General features: G+C 56.6%; 3 protein-coding genes across 3 annotated transcripts; all 3 read right to left on the bottom strand.

Moving 5' to 3' along the window:
- Positions 1-542: 542 nt before the first annotated feature.
- On the bottom strand, positions 543-2,255 carry LOC104394562 (C-C motif chemokine 3-like; the record flags this gene model as incomplete). Its single annotated transcript, XM_010004167.1, has 3 exons — positions 2,162-2,255; positions 1,409-1,514; positions 543-709 (listed from the first exon to the last, which is right to left on the bottom strand). Coding segments are annotated over exons 1-3 (367 nt in total), but the record flags the coding sequence as incomplete, so codon positions are not given.
- Positions 2,256-6,415: 4,160 nt separating this feature from the next.
- On the bottom strand, positions 6,416-7,023 carry LOC104394561 (C-C motif chemokine 5-like). Its single transcript, XM_010004166.1, has 3 exons — positions 6,954-7,023; positions 6,597-6,708; positions 6,416-6,518 (listed from the first exon to the last, which is right to left on the bottom strand). Exons 1-3 carry the CDS (start codon positions 7,021-7,023, stop codon positions 6,416-6,418), a joined length of 285 nt encoding a protein of 94 aa, XP_010002468.1.
- A 7,566-nt stretch (positions 7,024-14,589) lies between these two features.
- CX3CL1 (chemokine (C-X3-C motif) ligand 1) lies at positions 14,590-16,790 on the bottom strand (the record flags this gene model as incomplete). The annotated part of the gene is made up of 2 exons (XM_010004163.1): positions 14,590-15,721; positions 16,670-16,790. Coding segments are annotated over 2 exons (1,253 nt in total), but the record flags the coding sequence as incomplete, so codon positions are not given.
- Positions 16,791-17,153: the final 363 nt, after the last annotated feature.

Below are 17,153 nucleotides of genomic sequence, written 5' to 3'. Positions count from 1 at the left end.
CAGAGATGATCCAAGGGCTGGAGCAGCTCTGCTCTGGAGCCAGGCTGGGAGAGTTGGGGTGTTCAGCCTGGAGAAGAGAAGGCTCCAGGGAGACATTAGAGCAGCTTCCAGTGCCTGAAGGGGCTCCAGGAAAGCTGGGGAGGGACTTGGGACAAGGGCAGGGAGGGAGAGGACAAGGGGGATGGATGAAAACTGGAAGAGGGAGATTGAGGTGAGACATGAGGAGGAAACTCTTTAGTGGGAGGGTGGTGAGAAGCTTCTGCTGGCCTGGAGAAACCTGTGCCTGTGGCCAAGGGGGTTATTGGTCCCACCATGCCTGTGCTTGTAGGATCTGCTTCTTGGGTAGAAGAATCAAGGACAACTCAGAGAGCAGCTTGTGGCAATGAGGCTTTATTATAAATACGAGCTCTGCTGGGCACACCCTGGCAGGGCAGTGACAGTGGGAGGGACTGGGTGACCAGCCTGGTCCGTGCTGGTGGGACACCTGGTCCCAGTAGGGTACGGGCTGGCTCCATCTGTGGGGTGGGTGCCCTCCACCCCACCCTTTCCATGAGTTCCATGAGTTCCATCTGCTCCCTCCAGATCCCGGAGGACCCGATGGGTGGGTGGGATGGTTGAGACAGAATGGGGACTTAATATTTTAATTACTTTCTTCACCCAGGTGTTCTTGGGGTCCACACAGATCTCATCCCCATTGGCAGCCACAAACCTGCAGTGAGAAAGTGAGGAACCAGGTGAGATCCTGACCTGAGAGCCATGATGTGCTTCTGCTTCTGCCTCTGCTCAGTCTGCAGAGGAGAAGACTGAGGGGGGATCTAATGAATGTCTCTCAATACATGAGGGCAGCAAGAAGGCAGGACAAGCTCTTGTCACTTGTGCCCTGGGACAGGACCAGGGGAAATGGATTCAAACTGGAGCCCAGGAAGTTCCACCTCAACATGAGGAAGAACTTCTTTGCTGTGAGGGTGACAGAGCCCTGGGACAGGCTGCCCAGAGAGGTGGTGGAGTCTCCTTCTCTGGAGCCTTCCCAGCCCTGTCTGGATGCCTTTCTGAGTGACCTGCCCTGATTTGGGTCCTGATCAGGCAGGGGGGTTGGAGTCAGTGATCTCTGGAGGTCCCTTCCAACCCCTGACATCCTGTGATCCTGTGCCTCTCTGTGCAGCTCCATCATGGATGGAGGTCTGGAGATGATCTCCAGCAGCCTCCTCATGCAGGGCTGATGGGACACATCGAGTCTTCCCAGACCACTGGGACCACCTCATTTTTGCCCCCCCCCGACCACCCCATAGAGCTCCTCTCCTCCCACAGCCCTTCCCAGGGATGATCCCAGCTGGGGACAGCGGGGATGGAGGGAACTGCCCCTGCTCCCAGCTGTGCTGGGGTGGGAGGTGAAGCCCAGGATACTCACACAACTGCAGGCAAGGAGCAGTCACTGGACGTGCGGTAGAAGCTCTGCACGTGCCGGATGCGTTTCTGGGCATAACTGTAGCAGCACTCGGTGGGGGAAGCAGGGGCTGGGGAGGGAAAGGAGAGACGTGGTCAACACCCTTGGAGGCACCTGTGACAACCTGAGCAGGGCACCGTGGGATGCTGAGCACAGGGTGTGGAGCTCCTGGGTGTCTCCCACAGCATCCCAAGGCTGGGAGGTCTTTCCTTTGGTGGCAGCAGACCAGGGCTGGGGCAGCTGGAGGGTGGTGGCCATGGGGCCAGCACAGGCCCTGGCACCCTACAGCCCCTGCTGCTGCTCTGCCTCTGGGCATGGGGAGGTTGGGCTGCTCAGACTGGGGTTTTGGAGGTCTCCAAGGTGAGGACACAACTTGCAAGCTGCTTGTGCTCCCTACCCCACCAGCTCAAGCTCATCCAGTTGAGACCTGGGGAACTGTTGCCATGCCAGGGTCTCCTACAAACTCCTGCAGCATCTCCCCAAGCCCCTGAGGTCTCTTCTGCAGAGCAACCTCCCCAGAACACAGCTCACCCCACACCACAAGCCTTCAGCCAGCTTGGCCAAGGCCACCTGGCTCCAGGTGCCATCTCCACCCTCCCCTGCACCCAGAAGGTCCAGCCCAACTAGGGGTTGCTCCATCCCCACTCCTCATCAAGGTCCTTTTGTTGAGAGAAAGAGACCCCATGGGGACCTCCCTAGTGGGATGAGGGGTCTTACCTGCAGTGAGGTGCCAGGAGAAGGAGAGGAGCATGGTGAGCAGCAAGACTGTCCTTGCAGGCAGTGTGGTGGAGGTGGGAGGGCTCTGCTCCATCCTTCTTGGTGCTGTCCTGCCCAGACTTGGTGGCCTTGGCTCTCACCATCCAGCCTTTATCCTCCCTGGGCCACCCACCTCAGACGCTTTTCCACAAAACTCTGGCCGTGTTCTAAGAATCCCCTGCCCAGGGACAAGGGTATTTTTGTCCTTGTTTATTCTGGGGACACGTCAGGGCGAGGAGAAGGTCAGTCACTTCTGCTTTCTGCAGAAGAGCCACCAGGCTCCAAGGAGCCCCAGAGGAACCGAAATGTCCCAGGCAGGAGGAGGAACAACCGCCCGCGTGGGCGAGACACCGAGTCCCACGCTGGCTGGTTCTTCCCACCTGGCGAGACAACCCAAAACCTCTGAGCAGGAACAGGTCATGGGCAGGATTATCTGGTTGCTCTGAGTCGTTCAAGGCAAGTGATGAACAAGTAACCCCTCCAAACCAGCCTCCCCAGCCTCCTGACCATCCTGAGGGCGCTGGGCACACAGTGAGGCACGAGGATGGGCTTGGATGGGGTGGGATGTCTTCAGGCAGGAAAAATGTGTCCAGGTCTGGAGCCCTCAACACAGGAAGGACACGGAGCTCCAGGAGTGAGTCCATGGGAGGCCATGGAGGTGAACCAAGGTCTGGAGCAGCTCTGCTCTGGAGACAGGCTGGGAGAGTTGGGGTGTTCAGCCTGGAGAAGAGAAGGCTCCAGGGAGACCTTAGAGCAGCTTCCAGTGCCTGAAGGGGCTCCAGGAAAGCTGGGGAGGGGCTTGGGACAAGGGCAGGGAGGGAGAGGACAAGGGGGAAGGGATTAAAACTGGAAGAGGGAGATTGAGGTGAGACATGAGGAGGAAAATGTTTGGTGTGAGGGTGGTGAGTCCCTGGCCCAGGTTGCCCAGGGAAGCTGTGGCTGCCCCATCCCTGGCAGTGTTGAAGGGCAGGTTGGATGGGGCTTGGAGCAGCCTGGGCTGGTGGGAGGTGTCCCTGCCCATGCAGGGGAGTTGGACTGGGTGATCTTGAAGGTCCCTTCCCACCCAAATCTTTGTGTGATTCTATGAGAAAAAGCCCCACTTGACCGATCTGTGCAAGATCCAGGAGCAGGACACGGCTGAGGTGCTTTTGGTGGGTCCAGGAGCCTTTGTGGAACGGGAAGAAAATGGAGCAACAGCAGTGGGGCATCTGAGGAGAGTCCGGGTCTGATCCCAGGTCTGATCCCAGGAAGATTTGGTGCTTCTACACCTGTGGTGGGATCAAAATGTGAAGGTCAGAGGGACGGGCACTGGTGATCATCAGACACGTCATCAATGCACAGATGGGTCATTTCTGCAGGGAGATGGGACAAACCCAACCACAACCCCGAGGGACTCTGGGGGTAGGAGGGATGGGTGGCACAGACCCCAGTGGCAGGACCACAGGCTGCTGGTGGGCATCAGCCCAGCTCCCACGCAGAGATCTGCTCCTGGGAATGCCAGATGCTGCTGGGGTCTGCCTGGTGGGGGTGGTGAGGACCCAGGGGCACCATGTGAGATGATGGTGAGTGGGAGCACAGGATGGACCTGGCTGTGGCTTGGGGATGAGGCAAGACAGGGCTTCTCAAGGAGGAGGAAGGTGGAACCCAACTTCCTTGAAGATTATCTCATGTTTGCCTGACTTCTCTGGAAGGAGAAAGGAGAAGGAGTCGAGTCAGATATGCTGGCAGCTCTGGGTGGAAGGTGTAGTCTGCAGGACACAGGGTCTGGTGGCCTGTCACAGGCCATGGTGGAGAGCTGAGCAGGTCACTGCTGGTTCCTAAAGCCACGTTTTCCCAGAAAAGGGCTCTGCAGAGAGAACCTCCCCATACACCTCTGGGCCTCCTTCTGCAGCCTCTGCACCCCCCAGCACCTCCCACCTTCCCCTTCCCAGCTCCTGCCACATCCCCCATGCACAGACCCTCGAGCCCAACAAGCCACCAAGGCCCCACCACCTCCCAGGCAGGGGAGCCAAGGGCTGTAGTCACTGGGAACTCAGCTTTAGCCACTAAATTGGGTCAGCAGGACCAAAATAAACCATCATGTGCATCAGCAGAGGGTCCAGACTCAGCCCCAGAGAAGGACACCTGGCTGAGACAGCAGTTTTGGGACCTGTGGGGAGGTCTGGGTAACCTGGGACCTGCTTTCTGGGGACAGCCCTGCACAGCTGTCAGGAGAGGGCACCAGGACCTCAGGGTGTCTCCGTGCCCTGCAGGCAGCTGAAGAGGAAACTGCTTAGAGCACTTTCTGGAGCTGAAGCACCTCCTGGGGAGCCCAGAGATCCCTCCCTGCCTCTCGGTGCCCACGGGACCTCTGGTTCCCAGACCCACAGCGTGTCAGGGCTGTCCCTCCGTGCTGGGTGGGTTTGACCTGTGCTGTGGAAGCTTCCCTGGAGCTGCTGCAGCTGAAATTCCCGTTCCCAGGAGCTGGGACAGGCTGGACATTGTCCTGCTGGTGGTTCTAGATGCTTTTGCATCACTGGCTGCGTTTTTTGGTGGCTTCCTTGTTAGTGTTTGGGTTGTTTTCTTTTTTCCCCCCTTACTAAATTGTCCTGGGGAAAGGAGAAGGAAGTGGGGGGACGTTTGGAGTGGTAGCATTTACCTGCCCTGGTCACCTCCCACTGGTGGGGACAAGGGAGCAGGCAGCCCAGCTCCCACGCAGAGATCTGCTCCTGGGAATGCCAGATGCTGCTGGGGTCTGCCTGGTGGGGGTGGTGAGGACCCAGGGGCACCATGTGAGATGATGGTGAGTGGGAGCACAGGATGGACCTGGCTGTGGCTTGGGGATGAGGCAAGACAGGGCTTCTCAAGGAGGAGGAAGGTGGAACCCAACTTCCTTGAAGATTATCTCATGTTTGCCTGACTTCTCTGGAAGGAGAAAGGAGAAGGAGTCGAGTCAGATATGCTGGCAGCTCTGGGTGGAAGGTGTAGTCTGCAGGACACAGGGTCTGGTGGCCTGTCACAGGCCATGGTGGAGAGCTGAGCAGGTCACTGCTGGTTCCTAAAGCCACGTTTTCCCAGAAAAGGGCTCTGCAGAGAGAACCTCCCCATACACCTCTGGGCCTCCTTCTGCAGCCTCTGCACCCCCCAGCACCTCCCACCTTCCCCTTCCCAGCTCCTGCCACATCCCCCATGCACAGACCCTCGAGCCCAACAAGCCACCAAGGCCCCACCACCTCCCAGGCAGGGGAGCCAAGGGCTGTAGTCACTGGGAACTCAGCTTTAGCCACTAAATTGGGTCAGCAGGACCAAAATAAACCATCATGTGCATCAGCAGAGGGTCCAGACTCAGCCCCAGAGAAGGACACCTGGCTGAGACAGCAGTTTTGGGACCTGTGGGGAGGTCTGGGTAACCTGGGACCTGCTTTCTGGGGACAGCCCTGCACAGCTGTCAGGAGAGGGCACCAGGACCTCAGGGTGTCTCCGTGCCCTGCAGGCAGCTGAAGAGGAAACTGCTTAGAGCACTTTCTGGAGCTGAAGCACCTCCTGGGGAGCCCAGAGATCCCTCCCTGCCTCTCGGTGCCCACGGGACCTCTGGTTCCCAGACCCACAGCGTGTCAGGGCTGTCCCTCCGTGCTGGGTGGGTTTGACCTGTGCTGTGGAAGCCTCCCTGGAGCTGCTGCAGCTGAAATTCCCGTTCCCAGGAGCTGGGACAGGCTGGACATTGTCCTGCTGGTGGTTCTAGATGCTTTTGCATCACTGGCTGCGTTTTTTGGTGGCTTCCTTGTTAGTGTTTGGGTTGTTTTCTTTTTTCCCCCCTTACTAAATTGTCCTGGGGAAAGGAGAAGGAAGTGGGGGGACGTTTGGAGTGGTAGCATTTACCTGCCCTGGTCACCTCCCACTGGTGGGGACAAGGGAGCAGGTCCCTTTTGTTCCTTCACCTGTGGGCTCAGCTTTGCCTTGACCCCTTCAACTGCCTTCAACCCACAAGTTCTCTCCCTTTGCCCTCCCAGGCCCCCTCCCCATCCCAGCAGGATCCCAGCAGGGATCCCTGAGGAGCTGCTCCTGGTGCTGGGAGAAGAAAGGACACTGGTCTCCAACATCACTTGAAGTAAACCTTTATTTGGAGGCTGTGCTGGGTGGGCAGGGCAGGGAGCACCCCAGGAGCTGGTGCCCACCTGCTGGACACGGGGCTGGGGAGCCAGTGTTGTCCCTCACCACCAGGGCACCTGTTCTCCATCATGGGGCAGGGAAGTTCTTTTTTTGTAGCTCCTCAACTGCTTCCTTCACCCAAGTCTTCTTTGGGTTTGCACAGACCTCCATCCCCTTCCCGGTCTCAAACCTGCCAAGATGGAAGGTGAAGCTTGGTGAGAAACCACAGCTGTAAACCCACTGGTGGGGAGGAATCAGCAGGACTTACACAACGGCCGGCAAAGGACATTCCATAGGAGTTCTGTAGAAACCCTTCAGGTTGGCCAACCGGAGAGGGGAGTTGATGTAACTGAGGCAGCACTTCATGGGTGAGAAAAAGCCTGGAGAAGACAGAGATGGTGAGGGCAGCCTTGAGGACCCACGACATCCCCCCAGCCCTGCAGATGCTGCCCCAATCCCAGCCCGGGCCAGAAGGTGCCCCAGGAGCTGCTCCAGCCGCCCTGCCCAGCCCCAGGGCCACCTCCCTGCCCCAGCACACCCAGCCCTGCCCCAACCAGCCCTGCTCTGGTCCCAGGGGGACCTGCTGGAGCCCCAACACCTGGTGCTGCTCCAGGAGCTGCCAAACCTGCATCACAGCCTGGGGAGAGGCTGAGGAGCAGCAGCAGCAGCAGCAGCACAGCCCGGGCACCCTGCATGGTGGCTGCAGCAGGGCTCTGCCAGCAGGGGCTCAGCTCTGGGCTCAGCCCCATTTATCCTCTCCACCCACTCCACGCGTTTGCTCTTTTCTGGAGAATTCAGACCAAATTAAAGGGAAAGCCTTTCTGTGTTCCTCAGCCCGGGGGATTTCCATGGTGGGTGGGATCTCCAGGGCTGCCACCCAAGACAACACCTACCCAGACCAACCAGACGTCAGCAACTTCTGCATTGACTCTGCTGGGTCTGTGGGAACACTGCTGAGTCCAGGGGGGGAAGTGAATCCTCCTCCAAGCCCCTGAGATGGGTTGGCTGTGGTGGTGAAGGCAGAGAAGGCATTTTTCAGCCCCTGAGCCAACAGAAACCTGCTGGAGATGGTTGGTGGAGCAGGGACAGGCAGTGACTGCTGCTGCCACCAGCCCCTCTGCAGCTCCAGCCTGCAGGATGTCAACAAACACCAGAGCCTGTGTCACCTTCTGGGCTGTTCCTCCAAACAGGACAAGTTTTCCACCCATACCTCTGGGCTCAGCCCCATTTATCCTCCCCACCCACTCCACACATTTGCTCTTTTCTGGAGAATTCAGACCAAATTCAAGTGAAAGCCTCTCTGTGTTCCTCAGCCCGGGGGATTTCCATGTCACATGGGGTCTGGAAGGACTGACCAGACTTGAGCAACTTCTGCCTTCGTCCAGATGGGTCTGTGGGAAAGCCACAGAGTCCAGGAGGGACATGAGGAGTCCATGGCATGTCCCCTCTGGCCTTGGCCTTCACTCAAGCACTTCTCAGCTATGGAAGATGCTTTGGGAGGGAGGCCAGGACAGCACATGATGGGTGTCCAAGCACGGGGTGGAGGGAGGAAGGGTTCTGGCTGGAGAGGACCTTGAGAAGGAAAAATGCTAGTGGTGTCCAGCTTGGCAGACTTGAGCTGGCTCATCTGACAGAAGACATGGCCTGGAATGTTCTGCTGTTCCTTTCTCAGGATTTCAAGCCATCGCTGTTGCAGCCAAATGGTTCAGGGCTCCCCAGAGACCCTTCAGTGTATGTTCCTCTTGTGCAGGGAAGGGCTGGGGAGCAGGGACCAGCTGAGTGGTGCTGGGAAGCCCCAGTGCTGGCCCAAGTGTCCCTTTTCATTTGAAGGGACCCTGGAGAATCTGCTTGTCTATATAAAAAATGAAGAGTGTCCTCCTGCTGCTGCAGGAGGAGGATTGTGGGGGACACCTCAGATGCCAGAACACGTGGCACTGAGGGGAGGAAGGAGCTGGACAGAAGCTCCAGGCTTGGAGGTGGCATCTGAGCAGGTGCCTGAGCCCACCTGGTTGTGCTGGGACACGTGGGCCTGCTCAGAAAACTGGGCTGGCAAGGCAGGAGGGAGGTGGTTGGGCAGTACCCAGGACCTGTCCCTCAGGAGGGCTGGGAATCAGCTTTTCCCTCTTACCTTCTGCCCTACCCAGCCACTTGGAGTCTTCTCCATGTACAATAGGACACATTCTAGTTTTACTTCTGTTAAAACCTCAGCTTCCTGGGTGTGAAGCCCCTCCAGATGTCTTTGGGGTGCTCACCCCAGGGTGTCCCCAGCTCAGTTTTGAAGAGCTGTTTGACTCAGGACATGATGACAAACCCCAGGTGATGCTCTCATTGCTTCCCAGAGCCAGAGCTCATCCAGGTCCTACAGCCTGGGAAGACACTTCAAAAAGAGGAAAGCAGGAGTCTCTTCCAAAGGCTGCTTCTTACAGCTGGACACGGGGGCCCATCAAGCACTGGCAGCTGGTGATCCAAGACACATCCTGTGCCAGTCACCAGGCACGGAGGCTGTGGGAAGGATGTGTCCAGGAGCCCTTCCCTGGGGAACCATCTGCATGGAATCACTGAATGAGCTCTGCCAGCAGCTTGGGGATGGAGCAGAAGCCCACCCATGGCTAGGCAGGGAACCTCACCACCATGGCCAAGGAGGAGACCGTGGTGGGTGTGCCTGGAGCAGGAGCTGGAAACAGCCACTCTGCTAAGGAAGGGGAAAAAGCCCAACTATGTGGAATCCTGTTTTCCCAAACTCATGGACGAGGAGATGTTATTCCACTCTTCTCCAGTGAGGTTGGTCACCTGCCTTGAAGACAGATCGGGGGTGTCAGGAGGAGCTGCTGCTCCCAGGGGACACTGAGCTGGAGAGGCTCCTGATGCCAGGCAGACCTCAGGGTGCCCGGTGAGGATCCAGCCTCTTCTCTTTCAGCCCTGACCTTCTGTTGAGCTCCCCGGGCCACAGCTCAGCTTCAGAGCTCTGTGTGATCACAGACCAGAACTGGACACAGAAGCAATTCCAGCCTCATTTTAGTAATTTAATTCTGAACGAGCCCTGGTCGCTCTGAGGAGCTGGAACAAGTTCTGAACTGACTTGTTCTTGAGTTGTTTTTTTATCAGGACAAACCCCAGCAAGCAAAAAAATAAACTCAGTTGCAAAACTGTGATGAGAGGGACACCCTGAGGTCACCAGGTAATGAAGGAGACTCAGAGCTGAAGCTGGTCTGAGCTGGTGGGCTGACCCTGGGGGCTCCTCTCACTCCTTTCTGTGACTTTTCCAAATTATTTGCTTTGTGGCCTTGATCTTTCTGGCTGAATTCACAGGTGCTTCAGGAATGGATCTTCCCCCATCACCCGAGATGGTCACTGAGGAGACAGAACCATGGCAAGTCCTGACAACCTCTCAGTCCACCTGTGGGGGACTTCAGATACAGAAGCAGCCCTTGCTGTGGTGTCAGCAGGGACATAGTCCTCTTAAAAGTGGAGACTGAGCAAACATGAAGCATGAAAGGACCTCAGCCATCCAGCAGAGCCTTGGCTGTGCACCTGGAGAGCCAGCAAAGCCCCAAGGACCTCCTGCACTCTGCAGAGCCACATTATGGACATGGTGGTACCTTAGCTTGACCTCAGGCTGCCCTAAGAACAAGTGGATTTAGACAAGAACTCTCAGAAAAAAACCACCATGCCAAGGAGGGAGGGAAGTCACAGTCCAAGTCTCAAACCAGAGATGATGGAGGCTGCAGGGTCCCTGCTTCACAGGAGCAACAGTGCTCATCACACATCACCCTGGAGAGAGGTCAGGGCTTGGAGAGGTGGGTCCCTGGCAGGCTCAGACCTGGGGAGGAGATGGGTGACCCAGCACAGGCTGTGCCCTCACTGGCAGGGTCAGAGCCAGGGCCCATCAACAGCTGCAGTGACACCCAAGTGGGGAACCAGACCCAGGACCCCTTTGGGAGGGTTGGGGTGACCAGTCAGCAGCAGCAGGAGGAGCTGTGGACAGGGGGAGGGTCCCCCCAGACAAGGTACCTGCAGCACAGCTCCCAGGTCTGTCCAAGGGACAGGACCAGAGCCAGGACATCTCCAGCACCCTGAGAACACAGCAGGCTCAGACCTGAGCTTAGATGGAGCTCCTGGGGCTTGGGCAGAGGGTGGGGCTGGTGAGGGTGATTAAGGCCAATTAGTGCCCTCAGGGCCTGGCAGTGTCATCTGATGGGTGTGCAGGGATGTGCAGGCACAGAGCTGGGCCCGTGTGGAGCCCCAGGGCCTTCTCCTTCTCATAATGTCAATCAAACCAGCCAACTAGCTGGGAGGGTGGCAGAGCCCTGGGACAGGCTGCCCAGGGAGGTGCTGGAGTCTCCATCTCTGGGGACATTCCAACCCCACCTAGATGTGTTCCTGGGGGATCTGCTCTAGGAGATCCTGCTCTGGCAGGGGAGTTGGACTAGATGATCTCCAAGGATCCCTTCTAACCCCATCACTCTGTGTGACCCCAGGGCAGGGCTAGGATGAGGGCTTCTGGGATGCAGGGGAGATGCTCATCCCTGACCCTCTGGCTCCATCCAGGTCCCCACTCCAGGCAAGTCCCCGGACACTGGTTCTTGTGTTGGCCTTTCCCAAGGAGCACACAAGGGCAGCCCAAGCCCTGGCTGGGCTGGGAGAGGTCCTGGCTCAAACCTTGGCTTCTTGCCCCCTCACAGAACCAACTTGGAGCAGAAGATTTGTTCCCCAGAGCCAGGGCCCATCAACAGCTGCAGTGAAACCCAAGTGGGGAACCAGACCCAGGACCCCTTTGGGAGGGTTGGGGTGACCAGTCAGCAGCAGCAGGAGGAGCTGTGGACAGGGGGAGGGTCCCCCCAGACAGGGTACCTGCAGCACAGCTCCCAGGTCTGTCCAAGGGACAGGACCAGAGCCAGGACATCTCCAGCACCCTGAGAACACAGCAGGCTCAGACCTGAGCTTAGATGGAGCTCCTGGGGCTTGGGCAGAGGGTGGGGCTGGTGAGGGTGATTAAGGCCAATTAGTGCCCTCAGGGCCTGGCAGTGTCATCTGATGGGTGTGCAGGGATGTGCAGGCACAGAGCTGGGCCCCTGTGGAGCCCCAGGGCCTTCTCCTTCTCATAATGTCAATCAAACCAGCCAACTAGCTGGGAGGGTGGCAGAGCCCTGGGACAGGCTGCCCAGGGAGGTGCTGGAGTCTCCATCTCTGGGGACATTCCAACCCCACCTAGATGTGTTCCTGGGGGATCTGCTCTAGGAGATCCTGCTCTGGCAGGGGAGTTGGACTAGATGATCTCCAAGGATCCCTTCTAACCCCACCACTCTGTGTGACCCCAGGGCAGGGCTAGGATGAGGGCTTCTGGGATGCAGGGGAGATGCTCATCCCTGACCCTCTGGCTCCATCCAGGTCCCCACTCCAGGCAAGTCCCCGGACACTGGTTCTTGTGTTGGCCTTTCCCAAGGAGCACACAAGGGCAGCCCAAGCCCTGGCTGGGCTGGGAGAGGTCCTGGCTCAAACCTTGGCTTCTTGCCCCCTCACAGAACCAACTTGGAGCAGAAGATTTGTTCCCTGTGGGTTCCTGGTTGGTTGCAGTGTTGCTTAAACCAAGTGAAATCCCATCTGGTTCTTCCCAGGAGGAAAGAACCCTCTTGGGTTCCCTCTTGGCAGGAGGGAAATGCAGCTCCCTGGGAGAAAACACATTCCCTGGAAATTTCTGGCAAGACCCAGGTCACCAGCTGAACCAGCTTGGCTGCCTCTGGGAGGTGCTAGGAGCCCCCCCAGGTGCTTCATCACCCCATGTCACCTCTGTGCCACCCTGAGGACCCAGCTGGGTCACCCAACCCTGTCTGAGCCTCCCAAGGATGAGGAGCTTGACATCAGGGTTTTATTAATTTCCTGCTAGAACAGGTACAGATCTTGTCCTGCAGCCACAACTCACAGCCCCACAACCACATCAGAGCCTGGAGCTGTCACTGTGCTCTGCAGCAAGTGACATGTTAAGCCCCAGGACCTGGTGACACCCCCAGGCTCCCTCCTGCTGAGCCAACATCCACCTCCTGCCCTCCCAGACATGCCAGGGGGAGCTGCAGCCCCCCTGCCCCCCAGGAGAGGTGCCAGCACCCTGCCTGCTGGCAGCCTGGGAGCAGGAGAGGGGAGCAAGGTGGGCTCAAGGATGGATCCAGGCTGCAGGGAAGATGGTGGGAGGTGGCCATGGAGTCAAACCCATGTCCTTACAAACACCACAGTGGGACACAAGGTGGTCAGATGTTCCTGGTGCACATTCATCTCCCCAGCATTGCTCCCACCCCCAGCCAGCCAAGAGCCACCTCCCTTTGCTGCAGTGCCAGGAGCATCCCAGCTCCCATGGACAACAGGCCCATCCAAGAGCAGCAAGGGCACAAAGCCCAGTGTTCCCAGAAAGGCCTCAACTCCATCATCCTCCAGCAGCAAGGACAGGACATGAGACATTCAAATGGCTACAAAACTTTACTACAAAAAAAACCCATTTCTGGTGTTTCATACAAAAATAATGCCATAACCACCACTTTGTGACCCACGAGGCCACCAACCCTCCAGGCAGATCGACACCAGCTGGTGGGACCCAGCTGGGCTGCACAGGATTGCTGCACAAGGGCTTCCAGCCCAGATTCCTGATGACAGTTCATCTGATGGCAGAGCCCCAGATGAAGCCCTGGCTCCCCTCACTCAAACCAACAACATCCAAAATCCAAGGGATGGAATGATGGCAAAACCCAACCAGTGCTGCAGCCTCTCCTCTCCACCTCCGTGGTGGGTGGTGGGATGGGGGGTCATCTCACTCCAGCTCTTCTTCACAGCTGGCCCATCCTTTTTGCTTCAATTTTCTTGCTTTTTATGTGGTTTTGCTTTCTTTTTTTTCTTTTTTTTTTCCCCTCCATGCATATTTATGCTCTGGGATCTGATCCACTGGGCTTGGTTAGAGGAGAATCTGACCCCTGGGATGTCTCTCTACCTACAAAGCATCATATAGTGAAGGCCTTTGCATGCTCCAGCAAAATTCATTCTGGAGTCAACGTTGAGCAAGGGCTTTCAGGAACCACACACTGCTGGGAGATGAGATTTACACAGAGCAACATCTAGATGTCTTAAAATCAAGACCAAGTTTGGGTTACAAGAAGCCTGAGCCTGTTCATGGTGCTTTGCTGGGCAGGTTGTACAAAGAACAACCAAACTGTAGGACCATGAACAGGTTTTTTGTGCTTTTTTGAGGATCAGCAAACGTGCTTGGAGAGAATATGAGACCAGAAGGATGGTGTATCTGCTGTGATGGGGTAATTCCTAGATGACTAAACCCAGAATTGCACTCAGCTCCTCCAAGAGACCTGTTGTCTGGTTTGAGCTTGCAGAGAACAGTAAAACCTCTCCCATGGTGTGAAGGAAACTGCAAAAACACTTCTTGTTCCCCAGATTTGCAGAGGGTCCTCCACATCACCCTGCCCTGGTGTTGGACATGTCAGCTGGGAGAAGGGGTTTATTGCAGTTGAGTTGCCAAGAACCAGGTCTCAGACCAAACCCAGGAGAAGAAACACCCGTAGCTGTTGGAGAGAAAGGTGGTCTGAGATGGGTGCAGGACACAGACTGTGGGGTTCCCAGCTCTTCTGAACCTGGAATCAGTAGCACTGACCTTCAGTCCATTGATCAGATGTGGGTTTTGTCACCTCTAATGGAAAAGCCAGGCTGCCCCTTGTGTCTCCAGCAAGAGTAAATGGGGGGCTTGCCCAGCCCAAGGAGGGCCAGCACCCAGCTGGCCACCAGCAGCCCTCTGGGTCTAACACAGCACTGACCTGAGGTGCAAAGGAAGAAGCAGCAGAGAGTTTGCTCAGTGCAAAGTGTGTGGTTTTGGGGCCGAGGTGGCTCAGGCTGGCTGAGCCCCACTGCAGCACTGGGTGGCTCCTCAGCTGGGCCACGATGAAACCAGCAAAGTCCCCCACAGCAGGTTGGGGTTGAGGTTCCCTTCTGCCCACCACCTGGTAAAAAGCCACCAAGGAGCACCCATGGCACATCACAGTGCCAGAAGCAAAAAAAATCAGCTCATTTCTTTCCCAAATGCCACCCCTGGTCAGTGACTGATGATCTGTTTCTTTTGGACATTTTGCTGTGCAAAAAAATAAAAAAGATCAGTTTTCTCTGGCATTCTCCTTCCCTGCCTTGCTTCCTGCTGGTCACCAGTTCAGCACAAACTTGGCTTTCCTGCAGCAACATGTGTAGTTTAAGCCAAAAAGGTCCATCCCAGGAAGCACTCAGATCACTTCCATTGGATAGACATTGAGCTCCTGTCCCTCCCTGTGGTAGAGCAAGCCCCTCACCATCTCCCCTGACATGTCCTCTGTTTTGACTCCAAACTTCAGATACAGCCAGGCAGCAGCAACACAGCAAGCCATCAGCCCCCCCACCACAGCAATGGGGATGACAAAGTGCATTTGAGATGCTGACAAGGAGCTGGGGGGAGTGAGATTGTTTGGTCCTTCTGGAATCATCTGCTCGTTCCCTCTATAATCATCGGCTCGGCCTGAGAACGCTTGGCTGGTAAAAACCAACAGGTCTGGAGGCTCTTGCTCTCCTACAGGTGATGAATAATCAAGTGTTCTAGTACCAAAAGTATCTGCAGAGGGACTGGCAACTTTGCTGGTGTGGACAAAAGGACCTGTGTCTGCAGCAGTCGTGGGCTTCAGAGCAGAAGCTGATGTAGTTGCTGGTGGAACTGGAGTGGCTGGGACTGTGCTCTCCATGCTGCCCAGGATGGAGGGAGGGTGTGGAGTAGAACTGCTAGAAGCAGGGTCTGGTGTGTTGGCTCTTGCACTTGTAGGCTCCAGGCACTTGCTTGTAGAAAGTACAACATGGTCTGATCCTTTAGGAATGGCCACGGAGTCTGAATTAGAGCCAGGATTCAGATCCTGAACTTTTGTGGTATGTCCTTCAGGTTCTGCTGTAGATCTCACAGCAGTGCCAAAGCCCTGCCCAGGAGCCACGGGCTGTGGGACAGGCTGGCTGGAGACCACACCTGCTGCAGAAGTTGTTGAAGGTGTAGGAGATTTTAAGGAATCTCTGTTTGCTTCTGGAGTGACTTCAGAGTGGGCAGCGTCTTCCTGTGGCACAGGGGATGATCCTGCAGGATGCTGGATGGTGTCCTCCATGGCTGGTGGGGACCTGCCAGTGCCTTGGAACAAACTAGTTGAAGTAGTGGCTTGAGATGGACCTGTTGCAAGACCAACATGTTTCTCAAAACCACCAGGCTCTTCTGGTGCCACTGAGGTGGCAGCACGTGGACGTGGGGAGGTTGCAGCCTTCTTCTGGTCCAGTTTTTCTATGATCTTCTTCACCCAGTCTTTCTCTGGATCTGCACAGATCTCCAGGGACTTCAGAGTAATCAATCTGAGAATGAAAAGGGATCAGTTACTGGCTAAAGAAAGGACTGGTTGAGCCAGGCAGGGGGATGGGGAAGGCACGTGGGCTGGATGACTTATCTCAGGAAGGGCAGGTGGCCCTTCTAGTGAGGCCTCCAAGCTCTGATTGTACAAGGAGCAGCTGAATGTGACTCATGGGTGAAAGGGTTTTCCCGTAGGAAGCTTTTCCCTTTCAAAAGCATTGTCCTGATGTTTGGATGCAGTGTTTGCCTCTAGTGCTCAGAGCAGGAGGCTCTGCAGGCACCAGGAGCAGGTGTTCATGGGGATAAACCCCTCAGAGCTACTGAGATAAGACTTTCCCAGGTCAGCCCAGGAGTTTCACTTAGGAGAGTTCAGAGCCCAGAGGAGGCCACGGAGATGATCCAAGGGCTGGAGCAGCTCTGCTCTGGAGACAGGCTGGGAGAGTTGGGGTGTTCAGCCTGGAGAAGAGAAGGCTCCAGGGAGACCTGAGAGCAGCTTCCAGTGCCTGAAGGGGCTCCAGGAAAGCTGGGGAGGGACTTGGGACAAGGGCAGGGAGGGAGAGGACAAGGGGGAAGGGATTAAAACTGGAAGAGGGAGATTGAGGTGAGACATGGGGAGGGAATTGTTTGGTGTGAGGGTGGTGAGAGCCTGGCCCAGGTTGCCCAGGGAAGCTGTGGCTGCCCCATCCCTGGCAGTGTTGAAGGGCAGGTTGGATGGGGCTTGGAGCACCCTGGGCTGGTGGGAGGTGTCCCTGCCCATGCAGGGGGTGGGACTGGATGATCTTTAAGGTCCCTTCCAACCCAAACCAGCCTGGGATTCTATGATATCAAAGTTCCGTCAAACCAGGACGATTCTATGACTCCCTGCTCCCAGACTGCTCCCTGCCCAAAGCAAAGGGTGCTCCCTGGCAGGTCCATGCTGAGTGGGGCAGCAGGGGAGGTGGGGCAGGGCTCACATCACAGCTGCCTTGGCACAGAGGGGCTCAGTCCTGCGGTAGCTCCTGATCCGCGTCGCCGCGATCTCCGACGTGAACCGGCTGCACTCTATTGAGCACCTCAGAGGTGCCTTGGGTTGCCCTGAAATCAAGTTTTCGACACATTACACAGCGTTTTTGTATTAGTTACTGCAAAAACAGACACTGTTTTCCCTCTGCTGGAGAGGATCCCCTAACTTGTCATGAAAGTTTCCAGTCCCAGCTAAAAGGAGGTGAAGACAAATCCCGTCAGGGCCAGGATTGTTTTGTATCACTCAAACAGGTGATAACATACCCAGAAAAGTGCAGAAAAAGCACTTTGAAAATCACAGGGCTCCTGGGACACCCTTGCAGCTGGCCTTCCAGGATGTGCAAGCACTGGCTGAAGGTCCTTTGTGCAAGGCCTTGGACCTGCAGGTCTCCCCCTTTGGGTCACAGGAGGGCTGCTCTCAGCATGGTGCCCAGA

This window comes from Chaetura pelagica, unplaced genomic scaffold, assembly GCF_000747805.2.
Source record: "Chaetura pelagica isolate M959 unplaced genomic scaffold, ChaPel_1.0 scaffold1118, whole genome shotgun sequence".
Lineage (NCBI taxonomy): Eukaryota > Metazoa > Chordata > Aves > Apodiformes > Apodidae > Chaetura > Chaetura pelagica.
Note: the sequence above shows the minus strand (reverse complement) of the source record. Positions and strands in the feature narration are given on the sequence as shown.

What these genes read in the sequence shown, in the direction of transcription:
- LOC104394561 (XM_010004166.1), bottom strand. Translation starts at nt 7,023, where the DNA reads ATGCAGGGTGCCCGGGCTGTGCTGCTGCTGCTGCTGCTGCTCCTCAGC. An exon ending in CTCCCCAGGCTGTGATGCAG is followed by an intron (nt 6,709 to 6,953) that starts GTTTGGCAGCTC and finishes TGTCTTCTCCAG; the next exon opens with GCTTTTTCTCACCCATGAAG. An exon ending in TGTCCTTTGCCGGCCGTTGT is followed by an intron (nt 6,519 to 6,596) that starts GTAAGTCCTGCT and finishes CCATCTTGGCAG; the next exon opens with GTTTGAGACCGGGAAGGGGA.